The 19232-nt window shown below is 40.3% G+C and overlaps 1 protein-coding gene across 2 annotated transcripts in view; it reads left to right on the forward strand.

Annotated features, from left to right (window-relative positions):
* The first annotated feature begins 2549 nt into the window (after positions 1–2549).
* Positions 2550–19232, forward strand: part of LOC124037162 (podocan-like) — a 42887-nt gene continuing 26204 nt past the window's right edge. The window contains exons 1-5 of one of the 2 annotated variants that reach the window (XM_046351828.1): positions 2550–2671; positions 3084–3129; positions 5323–5694; positions 6003–6096; positions 16373–16437. In XM_046351828.1, coding sequence (XP_046207784.1) covers positions 5398–5694; positions 6003–6096; positions 16373–16437 — 456 coding nt within the window. In that variant the 5' untranslated portion in view covers positions 2550–2671; positions 3084–3129; positions 5323–5397. The remainder of the gene's footprint in view (positions 2672–3083; positions 3130–5322; positions 5695–6002; positions 6097–16372; positions 16438–19232) is intronic. The other variant, XM_046351827.1, reaches the window with a different exon arrangement.

Here is a 19232-nt window from a genome sequence, read left to right on the forward strand (position 1 = left end):
AGACTCCAACCACCCTAGTTATTGACTGTTCTCTCTGCTACCACACGGCAAGCGGTACCAGAGCTCAAGTCTAGGTCCAAGAGGCTTCTAAACAGCTTCTACCCCCAAGCCATAAGACTCCTGAACATCTATGCAAATGGCCACCCAGACTGTTCGCCCTGCTACTCTCTGTTAATTATCTATGCATCTGTCTTTTCTTCACGCAAATGATGGGGATTTGGGCCCATTCCAGAGAAACCAGTTTATCCTTCGCGGATACAGTCCTTAGCCATGGTATATTGGTATTATACCACAAACCCTGAGGTATCTTATTGCTATTATAAACTGGTTACCAACGTAATTATTATATTGTTAAAATGATTGTTAAAATTATTGTGTTAATTCACAAGTTGAATCAAGTATGCTAGCTCTGGAAAATCTGGGGTTTACAAACCACTGATTGTCACGTTCTGACCTTTATTTCCTTTGTTTTGTATTTATTTAGTATGGTCAGGGCGTGAGTTGGGTGGGCGGTCTATGTTCGTTTTTCTAGGTTTTGGGTATTTCTATGTTTCGGCCTAGTATGGTTCTCAATCAGAGGCAGGTGTCATTAGTTGTCTCTGATTGAGAATCATACTTAGGTAGCCTGGGTTTCACTGTGTGTTTGTGGGTGATTGTTCCTGTCTCTGTGTTTGCACCAGATAGGACTGTTTAGGTTTTCGTACATTTATTGTTTTGTTAGTTATTTCATGTCTAGTTCCTTTATTAAAGAACATGAATAACCACCACGCTGCATTTTGGTCCGCTTCTCCTTCACCACAGGAAAACCCTGAACACCGATTTAGGTATCAGTTCTCAATTGACATAATATAAGACACATGTGAGTCTTTCACATGACACCATCTTTGGCCATAGTCATAGTTCATATCTAATAGAATAACACAACAGATTACATAAACTGGAATGTTACTCTCACTCACGGTTTAAAAGAAATAAACTACCCAAAATATTAATACGTGCTGCTGCCCCAACATTTTAATTATCACTAAAGCCCATGATACACTGGTTTTTCTCTTGCCATATTGCGGAGCAAAAGTTTCTGCAACTAGTTTACATTTGAAAAATAGCAACGTTTTATTATCTGGCGTATCTTGACATAGTGGGACATTTTTAGGAATCCTCCAAACAGAGGCCAGATATTGGTCATGTGATCAGCTCTTCCGGAATATTTTGGAAAAAATGGCGATCGTTTTTGAGCTCAAGCGAGAGACAATGAACTCCAATGTTGGAGTAAAATGTTGGCCGTTCATGTCTCATATGTTGCTTATTTTATCATGATACAGTAATACATACATACCATGTTCAGTTTCAAGTTGATATATGAAGTCTATTATTCATGTCCATGTTGCTCATTGCGAATCCAGTGTCTCATACCCCACTCCAATGCCAGCTAAATTGCTTGGCAATATTTCCCCCAAAAATGACAAATGGCCCTAAAAGAGCAAATAACCCTTTTGTGAACTGCAAACAACCATTGAATTGCTCAAAGGGGTTATTTGAGTCATTATGGTTCCACATAGAACCATCATCTTTCCCAAAGAACCCTTGAGGAACCCTCTTTCCTTAGTGTGCACTGTATCGTTTAAACAAAAATATCCAGATTTATGGAAAGACAGGCCTGCTAACGGTGGAACTATCATCATTTGTGTTACAAAGAAATGTCTACCGAAAGAAGATAGCATAGCATCTGATGGTAGGTATAGGCTGCGTCTCAAATGGCTCCCTATTGTCTATATAAAGTAGGTCCCAATGGGCCCTGGTAAAAAGTAGTGCACTATATGGAATAGGGTGCACAACGTGTGTGCTATTATGACATATCCTGTCTGACGCCGTTTTTTGGAAGACTCTTGTTTCCTGTCTATATGGAATGTCACCTTCCAAAACAAATATCATTTTAAGACGAGCTGGAATGATACGAGTTCTCTCTAAATGCTTTAATGCTAATGCTGATAAGTTTATAAGCTCATATGATATTGGTTCCCCATTGGTGGTCAGTTGCAATTTAGGCCTTTGAGGGAACAAATGGCTAATAACACAATGGCACTGCCATCCCTGGCTCACTGGTTCATGATAGCTCTCTCTTTGTACTTGGCTCAAAGAAAAACAGGGAATGTATGATTCAGCATTAGCCAAGATACGACATCCAAGATACTTTCGGTCCAAGATACAGTCTCACTGTGATACTAATCCATGTTGATTCATGAGCAATATGAAAGTTATTCTTGTTGAATCATAACGGAAATAAATAAAAACGTCCCCTTTTCTTTCTTTCTTTCTTTCTTTCTTTCTTTCTTTCTTTCTTCAGAACAAACTAATTGCAACATGAAATGGCCTCATTATTAAATGGGGATTGGAAAAGACCTGTCTCAGACCATGAAAAAAATAAAAGTTTAAAAAGCAAAGAATTTTGTGCTTTTGGCTGTCCTTCAGCCCAGTTTTTTCTCTTCTATCTTTTCTTCTCCCCTTCTTTCACTGAACTTTCCCTCTGTCACTCCCACTCTCCTATTACATCTGGTAGGGATCTGTGATCTGGAGTGACTGTGGCTCCTCTCTATCCTGCTATGTGATTGCCTCTGGTTCGACTGGACACCAGACTACCTTTGTCACTGCTAACCTCCCTCCGTCAGAGAAGGTAAACAATGCATGTATTGTATAGATATGCTGTAATGATGTAGGCATCTATATTAGATATGCTCATTATGTGCTATGTATTATGGACTGGCTGTGAATGAATTGGTAACGTGTCACCAATCATATACCGTCACATTAGAAAAGGATTGTCTGTATATGGACTGAGTGGCAGTGTGAATAATAGTAAGTTGTACAAGTGCTGTTCAGATGTGTATGACCTTTTACAGACTCACCTACAACTTTGATAAAAATATATATTTTTGACAGCTTGTGAGTCATTGATTCAATGTTGTTGTGTTTTTTATTTTTTATTTTTTAACTTTAACGAGTCCTTTAGGTAGGTGTGAGAACATGATGTCTGTCTATGAGTAGTTTTATGCATGTGGGGTTGAATATGCTCCCTTTTGTTACAGTCGTGGTGTCTGGTACGTGTGTGGGGATATACTCAGGATCACATGTGTAGGTTTGCATGGTTTTTAATTGTATTTATTTTATCTGACGTGAACATAGACACTCGGCACACACACACACACACACACACACACGCACGCACGCACGCACGCACGCACGCACGCACGCACGCACGCACGCACGCACGCACGCACGCACGCACGCACGCACGCACGCACGCACGCACGCACGCACACACACACACACACACACACACACACACACACACACACTGTGAGGCTCCAGGGTCTGGCACACACAGGCTCTTGGCTGGTGGTGTGGTAGCGACACACACACACACACAGACACACACACAGACACACACACACACAGTGCCTGTTTGGAACTTTTTACTGGCTGGCCATAGGATCAAAACACTTCTCTACTGGGACACGTTCTGCCTGCTGGGAGAATAATATCACCATTACAATGCCTTTATTGTTAAAAAAACAACAACATACAGTGGGGCAAAACAAGTATTTAGTCAGCCACCAATTGTGCAAGTTCTCCCACTTAAAAACATGAGAGAGGCCTGTAATTTTCATCATAGGTACACTTCAACTATGACAGACAAAATGAGAAAAATAAATCCAGAAAATCACATTGTAGGATTTTTAATAAATTTATTTGCAAATTATGGTGGAAAATAAGTATTTGGTCAATAACAAAAGTTTATCTCAATACTTTGTTATATACCCTTTGTTGGCAATGACAGAGGTCAAACGTGTAAGTCTTCACAAGGTGTTCACACACTGTTGCTGGTATTTTGGCCCATTCCTCCATGTAGATCTCCTCTAGAGCAGTGGTGTTTTGGGTCTGTTGCTGGGCAACACAGACTTTCAACTCCCTCCAAAGATTTTCTATGGGGTTGTGACCTGGAGACTGGCTAGGCCATTCCAGGACCTTCAAATGCTTCTTACGAAGCCACTCCTTCATTGCCCGGGCGGTGTGTTTGGGATCATTGTCATGCTGAAAGACCCAGCCACGTTTCATCTTCAATGCCCTTGCTGATGGTAGGCTTTGTTACTTTGGTCCCAGCTCTCTGCAGGTCATCCACTAGGTCCCCCCGTGTGGTTCTGGGATTTTTGCTCACTGTTCTTGTGATCATTTTGACCCCACGGGGTGAGATCTTGCGTGGAGCCCCAGATCGAGGGAGATTATCAATGGTCTTGTAAGTCTTCCATTTCCTAATAATTGCTCCCACAGTTGATTTCTTCAAACCAAGCTGCTTACCTATTGCAGATTCAGTCTTCCCAGCCAGGTGCAGGTCTACAATTTTGTTTCTGGTGTCATTTGACAGCTCTTTGGTCTTGGCCATAGTGGAGTTTGGAGTGTGACTGAGGTTGTGGACAGGTGTCTTTTATACTGATAACAAGTTCAAACAGGGGCCATTAATACAGGTAACGAGTGGAGGACAGAGGAGCCTCTTAAAGAAGAAGTTACAGGTCCGTGAGAGCCAGAAATCTTGCTTGTTTGTAGATGACCAAATACTTATTTCCCACCATAATTTGCAAATAAATTCATTAAAAAATCTTACAATGTGAATTTCTGGATTTCTTCCCCTGGTTTTGTCTGTCATAGTTGAAGTGTACCTATGATGAAAATTACAGGCCTCTCTCATCTTTTTAAGTGGGAGAACTTGCACAATTGGTGGCTGACTAAATACTTTTTTTGTCCCACTGTACTTTGTACATTTTTCACTTGACTATATTTACATTTACATTTAAGTCATTTAGCTATATGGAAAATAGAAAGAAGTTACAGTATAGAGAACATGCTGGGTGCTGTAGGTCAACCCATATGATCGTCACAATAAATGAGAGAATGGATTTTTAAAAATACGCCAAAATAGGAACATAATGTCTACCACTAAACATTTTCAATACTAAAGCAGACGGTTTGATCTTGTCCCAGACAATACACGTTCTGTCCTCGTTAGACTGCTGTTCTGACAATGTAACCAGCTACTTTTTTCACACACTCTTTAAAAAAAAATCTCATGTCCTATAAAGCTACCTATTCCATATACACACATACACTTTTATGTTTGGTAATCTATTTTTCTGTCTCATAATACTTGCCTCTTGCTTGAAATCCTCTGTAAAGCTGTAAAATAAAATAGGAAATATTTGTCCTTGGTCACTGATTATAGTTCAAAAATATATATATATCCATTCATTGATTTATCACACTGTTATATAGACCCATCTGATCATTGGTGCTTCTGGGCAGCTGAGGTATCTGAGGTAGCTTGACCACCAGGCACGACCAGCAGACATGGCCAGCCCCAGGAGGTCTCTCTTTCAGGGCCTGAGTATGCTGCTCCTGGCCTGGGCTCTGGTACACTGCCAGCCCCCTCTGGAGCCCCAGAATGAAGAGGAGAAGGAGGAAGAACCCATGGAGGAGACAGAGCCAGAGATAGAGACCTTTACAGTCCCGGCTGTAGTGAAGGCCGAGCCGGGTGTATGTCCAGGGGAATGTACCTGTACAGAGGGAGCGGTGGACTGTGCTGGGGTTGACCTCATGGAATTTCCTAGTGAGCTGCCTGAGAGCACACGCATTCTCTCGCTGCAGGTGGGTCACACACACACACCCAACACAACACCCACATTCTCTCCCTACAGTTGGGTCTCAGACATCCATTAGATACATCAGTCACAATTGACAGACACTCCCAATACCTGATAGATCTTGTTACAGGCGGGTCACACACACCTAAAACGCGATAGATCTTTCTTCATAGGACTGATTTAAGGTTTAAAGCACATAAGTGAGGGCTGGACATGTCCAGGGTAGGAGTATATTTATCTAAGTTAATCAATAATGAATGAATGAAGCGTTGCTGTTCTGCCAATAATACTTTTGCCTCTTCTTCGTCTCAGAACAACCAGATAGAGGTAGTAACCATTGAGGACCTGACACGTCTGCAGCAGCTGGAAACACTAAACCTGCAAAACAACTGTCTGACCACGCAAGGTAAAAACCAGACAGAGACTTATAGAGCTAGGTAAACCAGACAGAGACTTAGAGAGAGCTAGGTAAACCAGACAGAAACTGAGAGAGAGCTAGGTAAGCCAGACAGAGACTTAGAGAGAACTAGGTAAACCAGACAGAATCTTAGAGAGAGCTAGGTAAACCAGACAGAGACTTAGAGAGAGCTAGGTAAGCCAGACAGAGACTTAGAGAGAGCTAGGTAAGCCAGACAGAGACTTAGAGAGAGCTAGGTAAACCAGACAGAGACTTAGAGAGAGCTAGGTAAGCCAGACAGAGACTTAGAGAGAGCTAGGTAAACCAGATAGAGACTTAGAGAGAGCTAGGTAAACCAGACAGAGACTTAGAGAGAGCTAGGTAAGCCAGACAGAGACTTAGAGAGAGCTAGGTAAACCAGACAGAGACTTAGAGAGAGCTAGGTAAACCAGACAGAGACTGAGAGAGAGCTAGGTAAGCCAGAGACTTAGAGAGAGCTAGGTAAACCAGACAGAGACTTAGAGAGAGCTAGGTAAACCAGACAGAGACTGAGAGAGACAGACATTTAATCTGAAAATAGCCAAGGGAGAAAGTGGCAGACAGACAAACATTAGTCTGACCATGCAAGGTAAACCAGACAGGGGGACTTAGAGAGAATCAAACGAAAATAACAAAGGACTTAAGGGGACAGAGATCTGAAAGTAGCTAGGGGAGATACAGACAGACAGACAGACAGACAGACAGACAGACAGACAGACAGACAGACAGACAGACAGACAGACAGACAGACAGACAGACAGACAGACAGACAGACAGACAGACAGACAGACAGACAGACAGACAGACAGACAGACAGACAGACAGACAGACAGACAGACAGACAGACAGACAGACAGACAGACAGACAGACAGACAGACAGACAGACAGACAGACAGACAGACAGACATTTAGTATGGTTGGAAGTTGTCCAATTGGTTGATGATAAACTGTGGGAGCTCTGTTAGCGTCTGTTAGCGTCCTGTTCTCTCTGGGATTCACTGTCTAGGTCCATGTCAAATCGGAGCCTCCAGCTATTTTACTGGTTTGTTCATTTATTCGAAACCCTTTTGCAGAAGCAGCAGCTACTCTTCCCGAGGTCCACAAAAAACACAAAACATTGATACACTGATAGATGAGGACAGTCACACACATTTTAAATAAAACGATATATAAACAACACAACACAAAATAAAAACAATACAACAAAACAATTGTGTGCATTAGAGTGTGCCTGTGTGTTTGTGTGTCTCCTCACAGTCCAGGCCTTTCCATTTATTTTTTGGGGGCGACAGGTAGCCTAGTGGTTCGAGCGTTGGGTCAGGAACTGAAAGGTTGCTGGATCGAATCCCCTAGGTCAAATCTGTCGTTCTGCCCCTGAACAAGGCAGTTAACCCACTCTTCCCCAGTAGATCATCATTGTAAATAGGAATTTGTTCTTAACTGACTTGCCTAATTAAATGAATGAGTTGTTGTTTAATGTGTTTTTTAAAGGTCATTTTGCTGTTTGCTTGAGTAATTGGAGATGGAAGGGAATGGCTCTGTGTGTTGCCATGAATTTGTTTTGGACTTGTGGCATATGTATGGGTGTCTGAACTGAATCTGATTTAATTTTAAAAGTCAGTTAAGAACAAATTCTTATTTTCAATGACGGCCTAGGAACAGTGGGTTAACTGCCTTGTTCAGGGGCAGAATGACAGATTTTTACCTTGTCAGCTCAGGGATTCAATCTTGCATCCTTTCGGTTACTAGTCCAACACTCTAACCACTAGGCTACCTGCCGATTATGCTAACATAGAATTTCCGTCACAGTAATATTTCTCATGAAAACTAGAAGAGAAGTGGTTAATTTTTCAACAACCAGGAAAGACTGGCATGCGTGTTGTTGTTGATAGTTCTGTTTATGCAGTTAAAGGTGCTACACTTAGTATAAAAAAAAAAAAAAATTGCATTGTAACAAACAAACAAAAATACATGATATATCTGGTGCTAATAGTGGAATGATAGTGTTTAACAGTATTACTTATCCTCCATTGTTGTGATTGGCTGTGATATTCGCTTATTGATTTCTTCCGCCGGAGTGGCATCTGTTGTCATACTGGGAAAGCTGTTCTGATTTGTGGATGTGTCAATTTCAGTTTATGTGAGAAAACAAGTACCGAATAGTGTAGGGAATCATTGTCACATCGTAATCGCTGTGAAATATATTTTTAATAACAAGAAATAAGCTGGTAGACCAAATCAGCTGTTTGAAGCTGGCAGTGGTGTAAAAAGTACTTAATTGTCATACTTGAGTAAAAGTTCTAGATACCTTAATAGAAAATGACTCAAGTGAAAGTAACTCAGTAAAATAATACTTGAGTAAAAGTCTAAAAGTATCTGGTTATAAATGTACTTAAGTACAGTGGTGGGAAAAGTACTCAATTGTCATACTTAAGTAAAAGTAAAAAGTATAAGTCAAGTCTACATCAAATTCCTTATATTAAGCAAACCAGACAGCACGATCTTCTTGTTTTTTAAATTAACGGACAAACGGGCACAATCCAACACTCAGACATAATTTACAAACACAGTATCTGTGTTTAGTGCGTCTTCCAGATCAGAGGCAGTAGGGATGACAACTCGTTACATTGATAGGGGCGTAAATTTGAACCATATTGCTGCCCTCCCTGAGCATTCAAAATGTAACAAGTACTTTTGGGTGTTAGGGAAAATGTATCGGGGTCAAAAGTACATAACTATAAATAGTAAAGTACAGATACCCATAAAAAAACTTCTTAAGGAAAGTATTTAAAGTATTTTTTGGTCCACCAGCTTCAACCAGCTGTAAAAACTATATTTTTTGTTATTGAAAATATATTTCATAGCGATTTAGGTGGTACAACAATTATTTAGAAAATGTTTTGTTGTCTAAGGGAAGGAAATGCTGTGAGTTAAGAGGACTCTATTTATTTTGAAAGATGAGAGGTTGAGGATTATAATAAATACTGCTTTGACGTCATCCAAGCAAGCCTAATGTGCACTTCACATCTCCATAGCGTAGCACCCCATATTATCGGCATATTCAACCGTGTTTAAGAAATATATTACCTTCAACAGTATTATCTTGTGATCAAGCCATCAATGTTTTGTAATTATTGGTGTCGTAAAAATGTTAGCTAACGCGTTAGCAATTAGCATGTTTGAAATTTCAGTGGAAATACTACTACTATCAGCTTTTTAATAAGCGGTTTAGCAAAAATAAATATGTCCCGTATTATCGGCATACGGTCTCCAGTTATTGGCCACCACACTATTTTGGATCAAACAGAGGCTCTTTCTCTTACAGGGCTATCCTGCAACTGGGGAGCAGACAGACACTCTCTTGTCATCAACCAATCAGGGCCTGTGTCCTAAAGTGGGAAGGATCAATGGAAAACACAGTCTCACATTGGAATGAGAAATGTTCAAAAAAAGAGTCACCAACCTCGTATCTGAAGTGTTTACTAGATAGTTGGCTAGTTCGCTAGCCTTCCAATGAAAAAATAATAATACTTGCCTGAATTCTGTTCAAATCAAAAATCGAATCAAATCAAATCGAATCCAATCAAATGTATTTGTCACATACACATGGTTAGCACGTGTTAATGCGAGTGTAGCGAAATGCTTGTGCTTCTAGTTCCGACAATGCAGTGATAACCAACAAGTAATCTATCTAACAATTCCAAAACTAGTGAATTCTGTTAGCTATATTTCAGAGGTCAATAGTTGGATATTAAATGAAGTATGGTCTGTTGGGCAGTCAAATTTTGCAATATACAGCGTGTCCCACAAAATGTGTATATATATAGTACATGTAATATATATTACTTAAGTAACATAAATTGCAATGAAAATTGGTGGTCAGCTAGCTAGAAGGGTGTCTTCAGTCGCAAAACTTACCGTTATTTTCCAGTCCATTTAAATGTTGATCTCCAGGTGATTTAATCCTCTAACTGCTAGAGAGTGTCCGAAGTTAGGGGGTGTCCAATGTTGGGGGGAAATTAGCTACCATAAAACTCATATCATATACAATGTCAACTTTTATGATCACTATGTTTGATGTACAGTTATAAGATGACATGGTGTCATACCCTTAGTTGTTCTGAACAGAATGAGTCTGTTTGTCTATTGTAAAGAGAATTACCCTGAGTTGTTCTGAACAGAATGAGTCTGTTTGTCTATTGTAAAGAGAATTACCCTGGGTTGTTCTGAACAGAATGAGTCTGTTTGTCTATTGTAAAGAGAATTACCCTGGGTTGTTCTGAACAGAATTAGTCTGTTTGTCTATTGTAAAGAGAATTACCCTGGGTTGTTCTGAACAGAATGAGTCTGTTTGTAAAGAGAATTACTCTGGGTTGTTCTGAACAGAATGAGTCTGTTTGTAAAGAGAATTACCCTGGGTTGTTCTGAACAGAATGAGTCTGTTTGTAAAGAGAATTACTCTGGGTTGTTCTGAACAGAATGAGTCTGTTTGTCTATTGTAAAGAGAATTACCCTGGGTTGTTCTGAACAGAATGAGTCTGTTTGTCTATTGTAAAGAGAATTACCCTGGGTTGTTCTGAACAGAATGAGTCTGTTTGCAAAGAGAATTACCCTGGGTTGTTCTGAACAGAATGAGTCTGTTTGTAAAGAGAATTACTCTGGGTTGTTCTGAACAGAATGAGTCTGTTTGTCTATTGTAAAGAGAATTACCCTGGGTTGTTCTGAACAGAATGAGTCTGTTTGTAAAGAGAATTACTCTGGGTTGTTCTGAACAGAATGAGTCTGTTTGTAAAGAGAGTCTGTCTATTGTAAAGAGAATTACCCTGGGTTGTTCTGAACAGAATGAGTCTGTTTGTAAAGAGAATTACCCTGGGTTGTTCTGAACAGAATGAGTCTGTTTGTCTATTGTAAAGAGAATTACTCTGGGTTGTTCTGAACAGAATGAGTCTGTTTGTAAAGAGAATTACTCTGGGTTGTTCTGAACAGAATGAGTCTGTTTGTCTATTGTAAAGAGAATTACTCTGGGTTGTTCTGAACAGAATGAGTCTGTTTGTCTATTGTAAAGAGAATTACTCTGGGTTGTTCTGAACAGAATGAGTCTGTTTGTAAAGAGAATTACTCTGGTTTGTTCTGAACAGAATGAGTCTGTTTGTAAAGAGAATTACTCTGGGTTGTTCTGAACAGAATGAGTCTGTTTGTCTATTGTAAAGAGAATTACTCTGGGTTGTTCTGAACAGAATGAGTCTGTTTGTAAAGAGAATTACTCTGGGTTGTTCTGAACAGAATGAGTCTGTTTGTAAAGAGAATTACTCTGGGTTGTTCTGAACAGAATGAGTCTGTTTGTAAAGAGAATTACCCTGGGTTGTTCTGAACAGAATGAGTCTGTTTGTAAAGAGAATTACTCTGGGTTGTTCTGAACAGAATGAGTCTGTTTGTAAAGAGAATTACCCTGGGTTGTTCTGAACAGAATGAGTCTGTTTGTAAAGAGAATTACCCTGGGTTGTTCTGAACAGAATGAGTCTGTTTGTCTATTGTAAAGAGAATTACTCTGGGTTGTTCTGAACAGAATGAGTCTGTTTGTAAAGAGAATTACTCTGGGTTGTTCTGAACAGAATGAGTCTGTTTGTAAAGAGAATTACCCTGAGTTGTTCTGAACAGAATGAGTCTGTTTGTCTATTGTAAAGAGAATTACCCTGAGTTGTTCTGAACAGAATGAGTCTGTTTGTAAAGAGAATTACTCTGGGTTGTTCTGAACAGAATGAGTCTGTTTGTCTATTGTAAAGAGAATTACTCTGGGTTGTTCTGAACAGAATGAGTCTGTTTGTAAAGAGAATTACTCTGGGTTGTTCTGAACAGAATGAGTCTGTTTGTAAAGAGAATTACTCTGGGTTGTTCTGAACAGAATGAGTCTGTTTGTAAAGAGAATTACCCTGGGTTGTTCTGAACAGAATGAGTCTGTTTGTAAAGAGAATTACTCTGGGTTGTTCTGAACAGAATGAGTCTGTTTGTCTATTGTAAAGAGAATTACCCTGGGTTGTTCTGAACAGAATGAGTCTGTTTGTAAAGAGAATTACCCTGGGTTGTTCTGAACAGAATGAGTCTGTTTGTCTATTGTAAAGAGAATTACTCTGGGTTGTTCTGAACAGAATGAGTCTGTTTGTAAAGAGAATTACTCTGGGTTGTTCTGAACAGAATGAGTCTGTTTGTAAAGAGAATTACCCTGAGTTGTTCTGAACAGAATGAGTCTGTTTGTCTATTGTAAAGAGAATTACCCTGGGTTGTTCTGAACAGAATGAGTCTGTTTGTAAAGAGAATTACTCTGGGTTGTTCTGAGTTGTTCTGAACAGAATGAGTCTGTTTGTCTATTGTAAAGAGAATTACTCTGGGTTGTTCTGAACAGAATGAGTCTGTTTGTAAAGAGAATTACTCTGGGTTGTTCTGAACAGAATGAGTCTGTTTGTAAAGAGAATTACTCTGGGTTGTTTCTGAACAGAATGAGTCTGTTTGTAAAGAGAATTACCCTGGGTTGTTCTGAACAGAATGAGTCTGTTTGTAAAGAGAATTACTCTGGGTTGTTCTGAACAGAATGAGTCTGTTTGTAAAGAGAATTACCCTGGGTTGTTCTGAACAGAATGAGTCTGTTTGTAAAGAGAATTACCCTGGGTTGTTCTGAACAGAATGAGTCTGTTTGTCTATTGTAAAGAGAATTACTCTGGGTTGTTCTGAACAGAATGAGTCTGTTTGTAAAGAGAATTACTCTGGGTTGTTCTGAACAGAATGAGTCTGTTTGTAAAGAGAATTACCCTGAGTTGTTCTGAACAGAATGAGTCTGTTTGTCTATTGTAAAGAGAATTACCCTGAGTTGTTCTGAACAGAATGAGTCTGTTTGTAAAGAGAATTACTCTGGGTTGTTCTGAACAGAATGAGTCTGTTTGTCTATTGTAAAGAGAATTACCCTGAGTTGTTCTGAACAGAATGAGTCTGTTTGTCTATTGTAAAGAGAATTACCCTGAGTTGTTCTGAACAGAATGAGTCTGTTTGTAAAGAGAATTACTCTGGGTTGTTCTGAACAGAATGAGTCTGTTTGTCTATTGTAAAGAGAATTACCCTGAGTTGTTCTGAACAGAATGAGTCTGTTTGTAAAGAGAATTACCCTGGGTTGTTCTGAACAGAATGAGTCTGTTTGTAAAGAGAATTACCCTGAGTTGTTCTGAACAGAATGAGTCTGTTTGTAAAGAGAATTACCCTGAGTTGTTCTGAACAGAATGAGTCTGTTTGTAAAGAGAATTACTCTGGGTTGTTCTGAACAGAATGAGTCTGTTTGTAAAGAGAATTACCCTGGGTTGTTCTGAACAGAATGAGTCTGTTTGTTTGTAAAGAGAATTACCCTGAGTTGTTCTGAACAGAATGAGTCTGTTTGTAAAGAGAATTACTCTGGGTTGTTCTGAACAGAATGAGTCTGTTTGTAAAGAGAATTACCCTGAGTTGTTCTGAACAGAATGAGTCTGTTTGTAAAGAGAATTACCCTGAGTTGTTCTGAACAGAATGAGTCTGTTTGTAAAGAGAATTACCCTGAGTTGTTCTGAACAGAATGAGTCTGTTTGTAAAGAGAATTACTCTGGGTTGTTCTGAACAGAATGAGTCTGTTTGTAAAGAGAATTACCCTGGGTTGTTCTGAACAGAATGAGTCTGTTTGTAAAGAGAATTACCCTGAGTTGTTCTGAACAGAATGAGTCTGTTTGTAAAGAGAATTACCCTGGGTTGTTCTGAACAGAATGAGTCTGTTTGTAAAGAGAATTTGCCGTTGCACACGCACCTTAATGCACTCATGACTCCTTTTTATGCACACCACAATTATGACTCCTTTTTATGCACACCACAATTATGACTCCTTTTTATGCACACCACAATTATGACTCCTTTTTATGCACACCACAATTATGACTCCTTTTTATGCACACCACAATTATGACTCCTTTTTATGCACACCACAATTATGACTCCTTTTTATGCACACCACAATTATGATTCCTTTTTATGCACACCAAAATGATCTGTTTCCCTGAATTGCATTGTGAAAGCCAAACAGTGTAATATCGTATTTTATAACTTCTACTTTACTACTCATGTTGCAATAGAACAGGCTTTCAAATGATACACACCTGACTCAGATTGCGATTTATAATGTACATTTTTGGATTGTGTAAACAACAACAGTAATCCAAACAAAACAACTACAAGTGAGTTTGCTCTAGTTCCTCGACGGCACAGCTAGGAGAGCTCAGAAAAGCTCCTTGTAATCGAAAAGACTCTTCTTTGAGTCATAAAAGTGCATTGAAATGACTTGGGAACTGGAGATAACACGCGATAAGTGTGGCCACTTGGAGACACCAGTTAGTCCTCTAACTCAAACCCTTAAGTGTTGCACCTACCACACATTATCCAAGAATATTCTTATCATGTTACTGAATGTATCCAGAGTATTTTCACATTTGGTTATCAACAAATGCAGTGAAAAGTACAGCTAATTTAAAATTCACAGAAAGTCAACAGTGTAATGTTTGGATTCAGTCTTGTCAGGTGAATTGTTGTGTCCTCACATTTGGTCCAATACTTTTCCTATAATCTCGAAACGGTTCCCTTTCAATTGTTACCATGGTTATGCATTTCATATTTCTTCTGTAGGAAACATTTACATTTAGCCCTATCCATAGGCTAATTCCCATGAGTGTAAAGGGTTAAGGAAATACAGGCTGGCACCACATTACTACAAGACAAAACAGCTCAATCAAGCAGGATGGTCTTGTAAGTATATAAGCAAAGCTTGCTTTCATGTAAGTCTATATATGAGTACCTGTGACCAGCACACCACCACCTGCTGCCCAGCTGATTGGTTAGCATACTGTACATGTAAGTCTATATATGAGTACCTGTGACCAGCACACCACCACCTGCTGCCCAGCTGATTGGTTGGCATACTGTAAATTGAGAAATGTTATGACTAAACTTAACAAAAAGAAGAAGAAATTATATTTTCAAACAAAGATAAATGACATAAAACACTATGGAAAAAGACTTTGGAGTACTGTAGCTTAAATAATAAATAAATAATCATAATAAATTAATCTCCATCGTTCATTGAAGTTGATGGGTAATTTATAACAAAACTTTTCGATATTGCTAATCATTTCAATTATTATTTTACTAGTAAAGTGGAACGACTCAGAAGGGAAATTACAACATTGAACAATAATAATGAAATAATGAAAGAGAAGGATTGCTGTTTTGAATTAGGTAAAGTTAGTGTGGGCGAGAAGGAAAAACAATTGTTATGATGAGCCTAAAATAATAAAGCACCCTTTGCTGGTTCTAACAGCCGCCTAATCAGTTTGCTGCCTATTCTTAGTAAACTGATGGAGAGAATTGTGTTTGACCAAATACAATGCTATTTTTCAGAAAACAAGTTAACTACTGACTTTCAACATGTGTATGGAGAAGGGCACTCAACTTGTACTGCACTGACTCAGATTACTGATGATTGGCTAAAATAAAAGGATAATAAGACGATAGTTGGAGCTGTATTGTTAGATTTCAGTGCAGCCTTTGATGTTATTGATAATAAATTGTTATTGGAAAATACTCACTTGCTATGGCTTTACATCACCGGCCTTCACATGGTTGGAGAGTTATTCATCCAATAGAACCCAGAGAGTGTTCTTCAATGGAAGCTTCTCTAACATCAGATATGTACAGTGGGGTGTCCCTCAGGGCGGTTGCCTTGGGCCGTTACTCTTCTCTATTTTTACAAATAATTTGCCACTGGTCTTACACGAAGCTAGAATGACTATGTATGTGGATGATTCCACACTAACCCTAACCCTAACCCTACAACAACAATGTGTGCTGATTGAACCAAACTAAATAGATTCAACCAGTGTGTGGGTTCTAGTTCTTCTAGATCCACTCCATTAATAATGTATACCTAATTAAAAGGATGATTAACCATATGTGTTTTATTTTCTCTGCTGTCCAGGTCTATTCACTAAAACAAATCAGTCTGATCTTTATTTTCTGTGTTGTATATGTTTTTAGTCTGAATAACATTTTCCATGTTATATTTTTCTTGTGTGTCTGTGTGTGTCTGTGTGTGCCTGTGTGTGTTTGTGTGTCTGTGTGTGTTTGTGTGTGTCTGTGTGTGTTTGTGTGTGTCTGTGTGTGTCTGTGTGTGTCTGTGTGTGTATTCAGGCCTTGAAGATGAAGGATTTACAGCGCTGGAACAACTGAGTTACTTGTACTTGGCCAATAACAAGGTGATTAATTCTAAACACAGCCGTAAACATAGACTTTACCCATTCAACAAAACAACACATCACGATTCCTCCGTCATTGCGATATAACTTGAACAAGGGGAATATGGTTCCATCTAAACATTCTTCAGTACATGTTTTCACTTGTGGTCGTCATTAATATATAATCAGGTCTCCCAGGAGTGAGTAGCGTACAGTATAGTGTGCTGTGCTCATTTAAAAGTACTGCTAGTGTCATGTTTGTCATTTATTATCATGTCTTGTCCCTGTGCTCCCCATTCTATTCGTTTCCCTCTGCTGGTCTTATTAGGTTCTTTCCCTCTTTCTATCCCTCTCTCTCCCCCTCCCTCTCTCACTCTCTGAGTCTCTCTTTCTCTATCGTTCCGTTCCTGCTCCCAGCTGTTCCTATTCCCCTAATCATCATTTAGTCTTCCCACACCTGTTCCCGATCCTTTCCCCTGATTGGAGTCCCTATTTATTCCTTTGTGTTCCGTCCCTGTCCTGTCGGTTCCTTGTTTAGTATTCACCGTGCTGTGATTGTGTTTAAAGCCCTGTCCTGTCGTGTTTTTGCCTTCATCAGATGCTGAATGAGCAGGTGTCTCTGTCAACTACGGCCTGCGCCTACCTGAAGCGACCTGCAGTCTGTTTTCTCTTGTTATTCCCCTCTACAGACTAGAGGATTTCTGTTATTCCCTGTTTGGACTTGAATAAACTCTGTTCCTGTTAAGTCGCTTTTGGGTCCTCTATCACCTGCATGACAGAAGGAACTGACCAAGGAATGGACCCAGCGACTTCAGACGCTGAGTTACACTGCCGTCAAGATCCAGGAGCCATGCTCGGCAGACACGAGCAGGAATTGTCTGCTGCTCGCCATGCCGTGGAGAACCTTACGCTCAGGTTTCCGACCTTCTGGACAGTTCCAGAGTCTACGTCTCGTGCCACCTGTTACTTCCTGGCCTGCCGACTCCAGAACCTAGGGTTAATAACCCACCTTGCTACTCCGGGCAGCCCACTGAGTGTTTGCTCCTTTCTCACGCAGTGTGAGATTGTGTTCTCTCTCCAACCCAACACATACTCTAGAGAGAGAGCTCGGGTTGTTTTACGTCATTTCACTCCTTACTGGCCGGGCTCGAGAATGGGGCACAGCTATCTGGGAGGCAAGGGCTGATTGCTCTAACAAGTTCCAGAACTTTAAAGAGGAGATGATTCGGGTTTTTTGACCGTTCAGTTTTTGGTAGGGAGGCTTCTAGGGCCCTGGCTTCCTTATGCCAAGGTGAACGGAATAACGGATTATTCTATTGAGAGCACTCTTGCTGCCTCTAGTGAGTGGAACTGTTTGTAAAGAGCGCTGCTCGCTCGTTTTCTGGAGGGACTCCACGCAGTGGTTAAGGATGAGATTCTCTCCGGGAGGTTCCTTCAGATGTGGACTCTTTGATTGCTCTCGCCATCCGCATAGAACGACGGGTAGATCTTCGTCACCGGGCTCGTGGAAGAGAGCTCGCATCAACGGTGTTTCCCTGCTCCGCATCGCAACCATCTCCCTCCTCTGGCTTTGAGACTGAGCCCATGCAGCTGGGAGCGATTCGCATCTTTGACTAAGGAGAGGGAACGGAGGATCACCAACCGCCTGTGCCTCTATTGCGGAGTTGCTGGACATTTTGTTAATTCATGTCCAGTAAGAGGCCAGAGCCCATCAGTAAGCGGAGGGCTACTGGTGAGCGCTACTACTCAGGTCTCTTCATCTAGATCTTGTACTGTTTGTCGGTCCATCTACGCTGGACCGGTTCTGGTGCACATGCAGTCTGTTTGATTGACTCTGGGGCTGAGGGTTGTTTCATGAGAACGAAGCATGGGTTCGGAAACATAACATTCTGTCAGATTGTAAAGACAAGCCTACGCCCATGTTTGCCTTAGATGGTAGTCATCTTCCCAGTATCAAATTTGAGACACTACCTTTAACTCTCACAGTATCTGGTAACCACAGTGAGACTATTTCAGAATGAGTTTTTGATTTTCCGTTCACCGTTTACACCTGTTGTTTTGGGTCATCCCTGGCTTGTATGTCATAATCCTTCTATTAATTGGTCTAGTAATTCTATCCTATCCTGGAACGTTTTCTTGTCATGTGAAGTGTTTAATGTCTGCCATCCCTCCCGTTTCTTCTGTCCCTACTTCTCAGGAGGAACCTGTTTGACAGGAGTGCCGGAGGAATATCATGATCTGAACAGAACGGTCTTCAGTTTGTAAAGAGAATTCCCTGAGTCCTCCTCACCAGTATGATTGTAGTATTGATCTCCTTCCGGGGACCACTCCTCCTCGAGGTAGACTATACTGAGTCTGTCGGCTAAAGAACGTAAGGCTCTCGAGGATTATTTGTCTGTGTCTCTTGTAACGAGGTACCATAGTGCCTTGTTCTGAACCGAATGGGTCGGGGTTTTTTTGTTAAGAAGAATTACCTGGTTGTTCTGAACGCCCTGCGTCTGTTTGTCTATTGATTATCGAGGGCTGAACACATAACGTTTGTTAAGAATCAGTTGTTGAACAGTTATCCGTTCCCTTATGTCATCAGCCTTCGAGTTGTTCTGAACAGGAGCCAGTGCTGTTTGTTGGACCTTCGTAACGAATTACCATTGTTCTGATCAGAAGAGTCTGGGGAAAGAGAAAACGGTTGTTCTAACACTCCGTTAGGCATTTTGAGTACCGGGTTCTGCCGTTGTTCTGAACAGAATGCCAGCTGTTTTTCAGGCATTAGTTAATGATGTTCTGAGAGACATGAATGAACATCTTTGTTTTTGTCT

This window comes from Oncorhynchus gorbuscha, linkage group LG06 (assembly GCF_021184085.1).
Source record: "Oncorhynchus gorbuscha isolate QuinsamMale2020 ecotype Even-year linkage group LG06, OgorEven_v1.0, whole genome shotgun sequence".
NCBI lineage: Eukaryota > Metazoa > Chordata > Actinopteri > Salmoniformes > Salmonidae > Oncorhynchus > Oncorhynchus gorbuscha.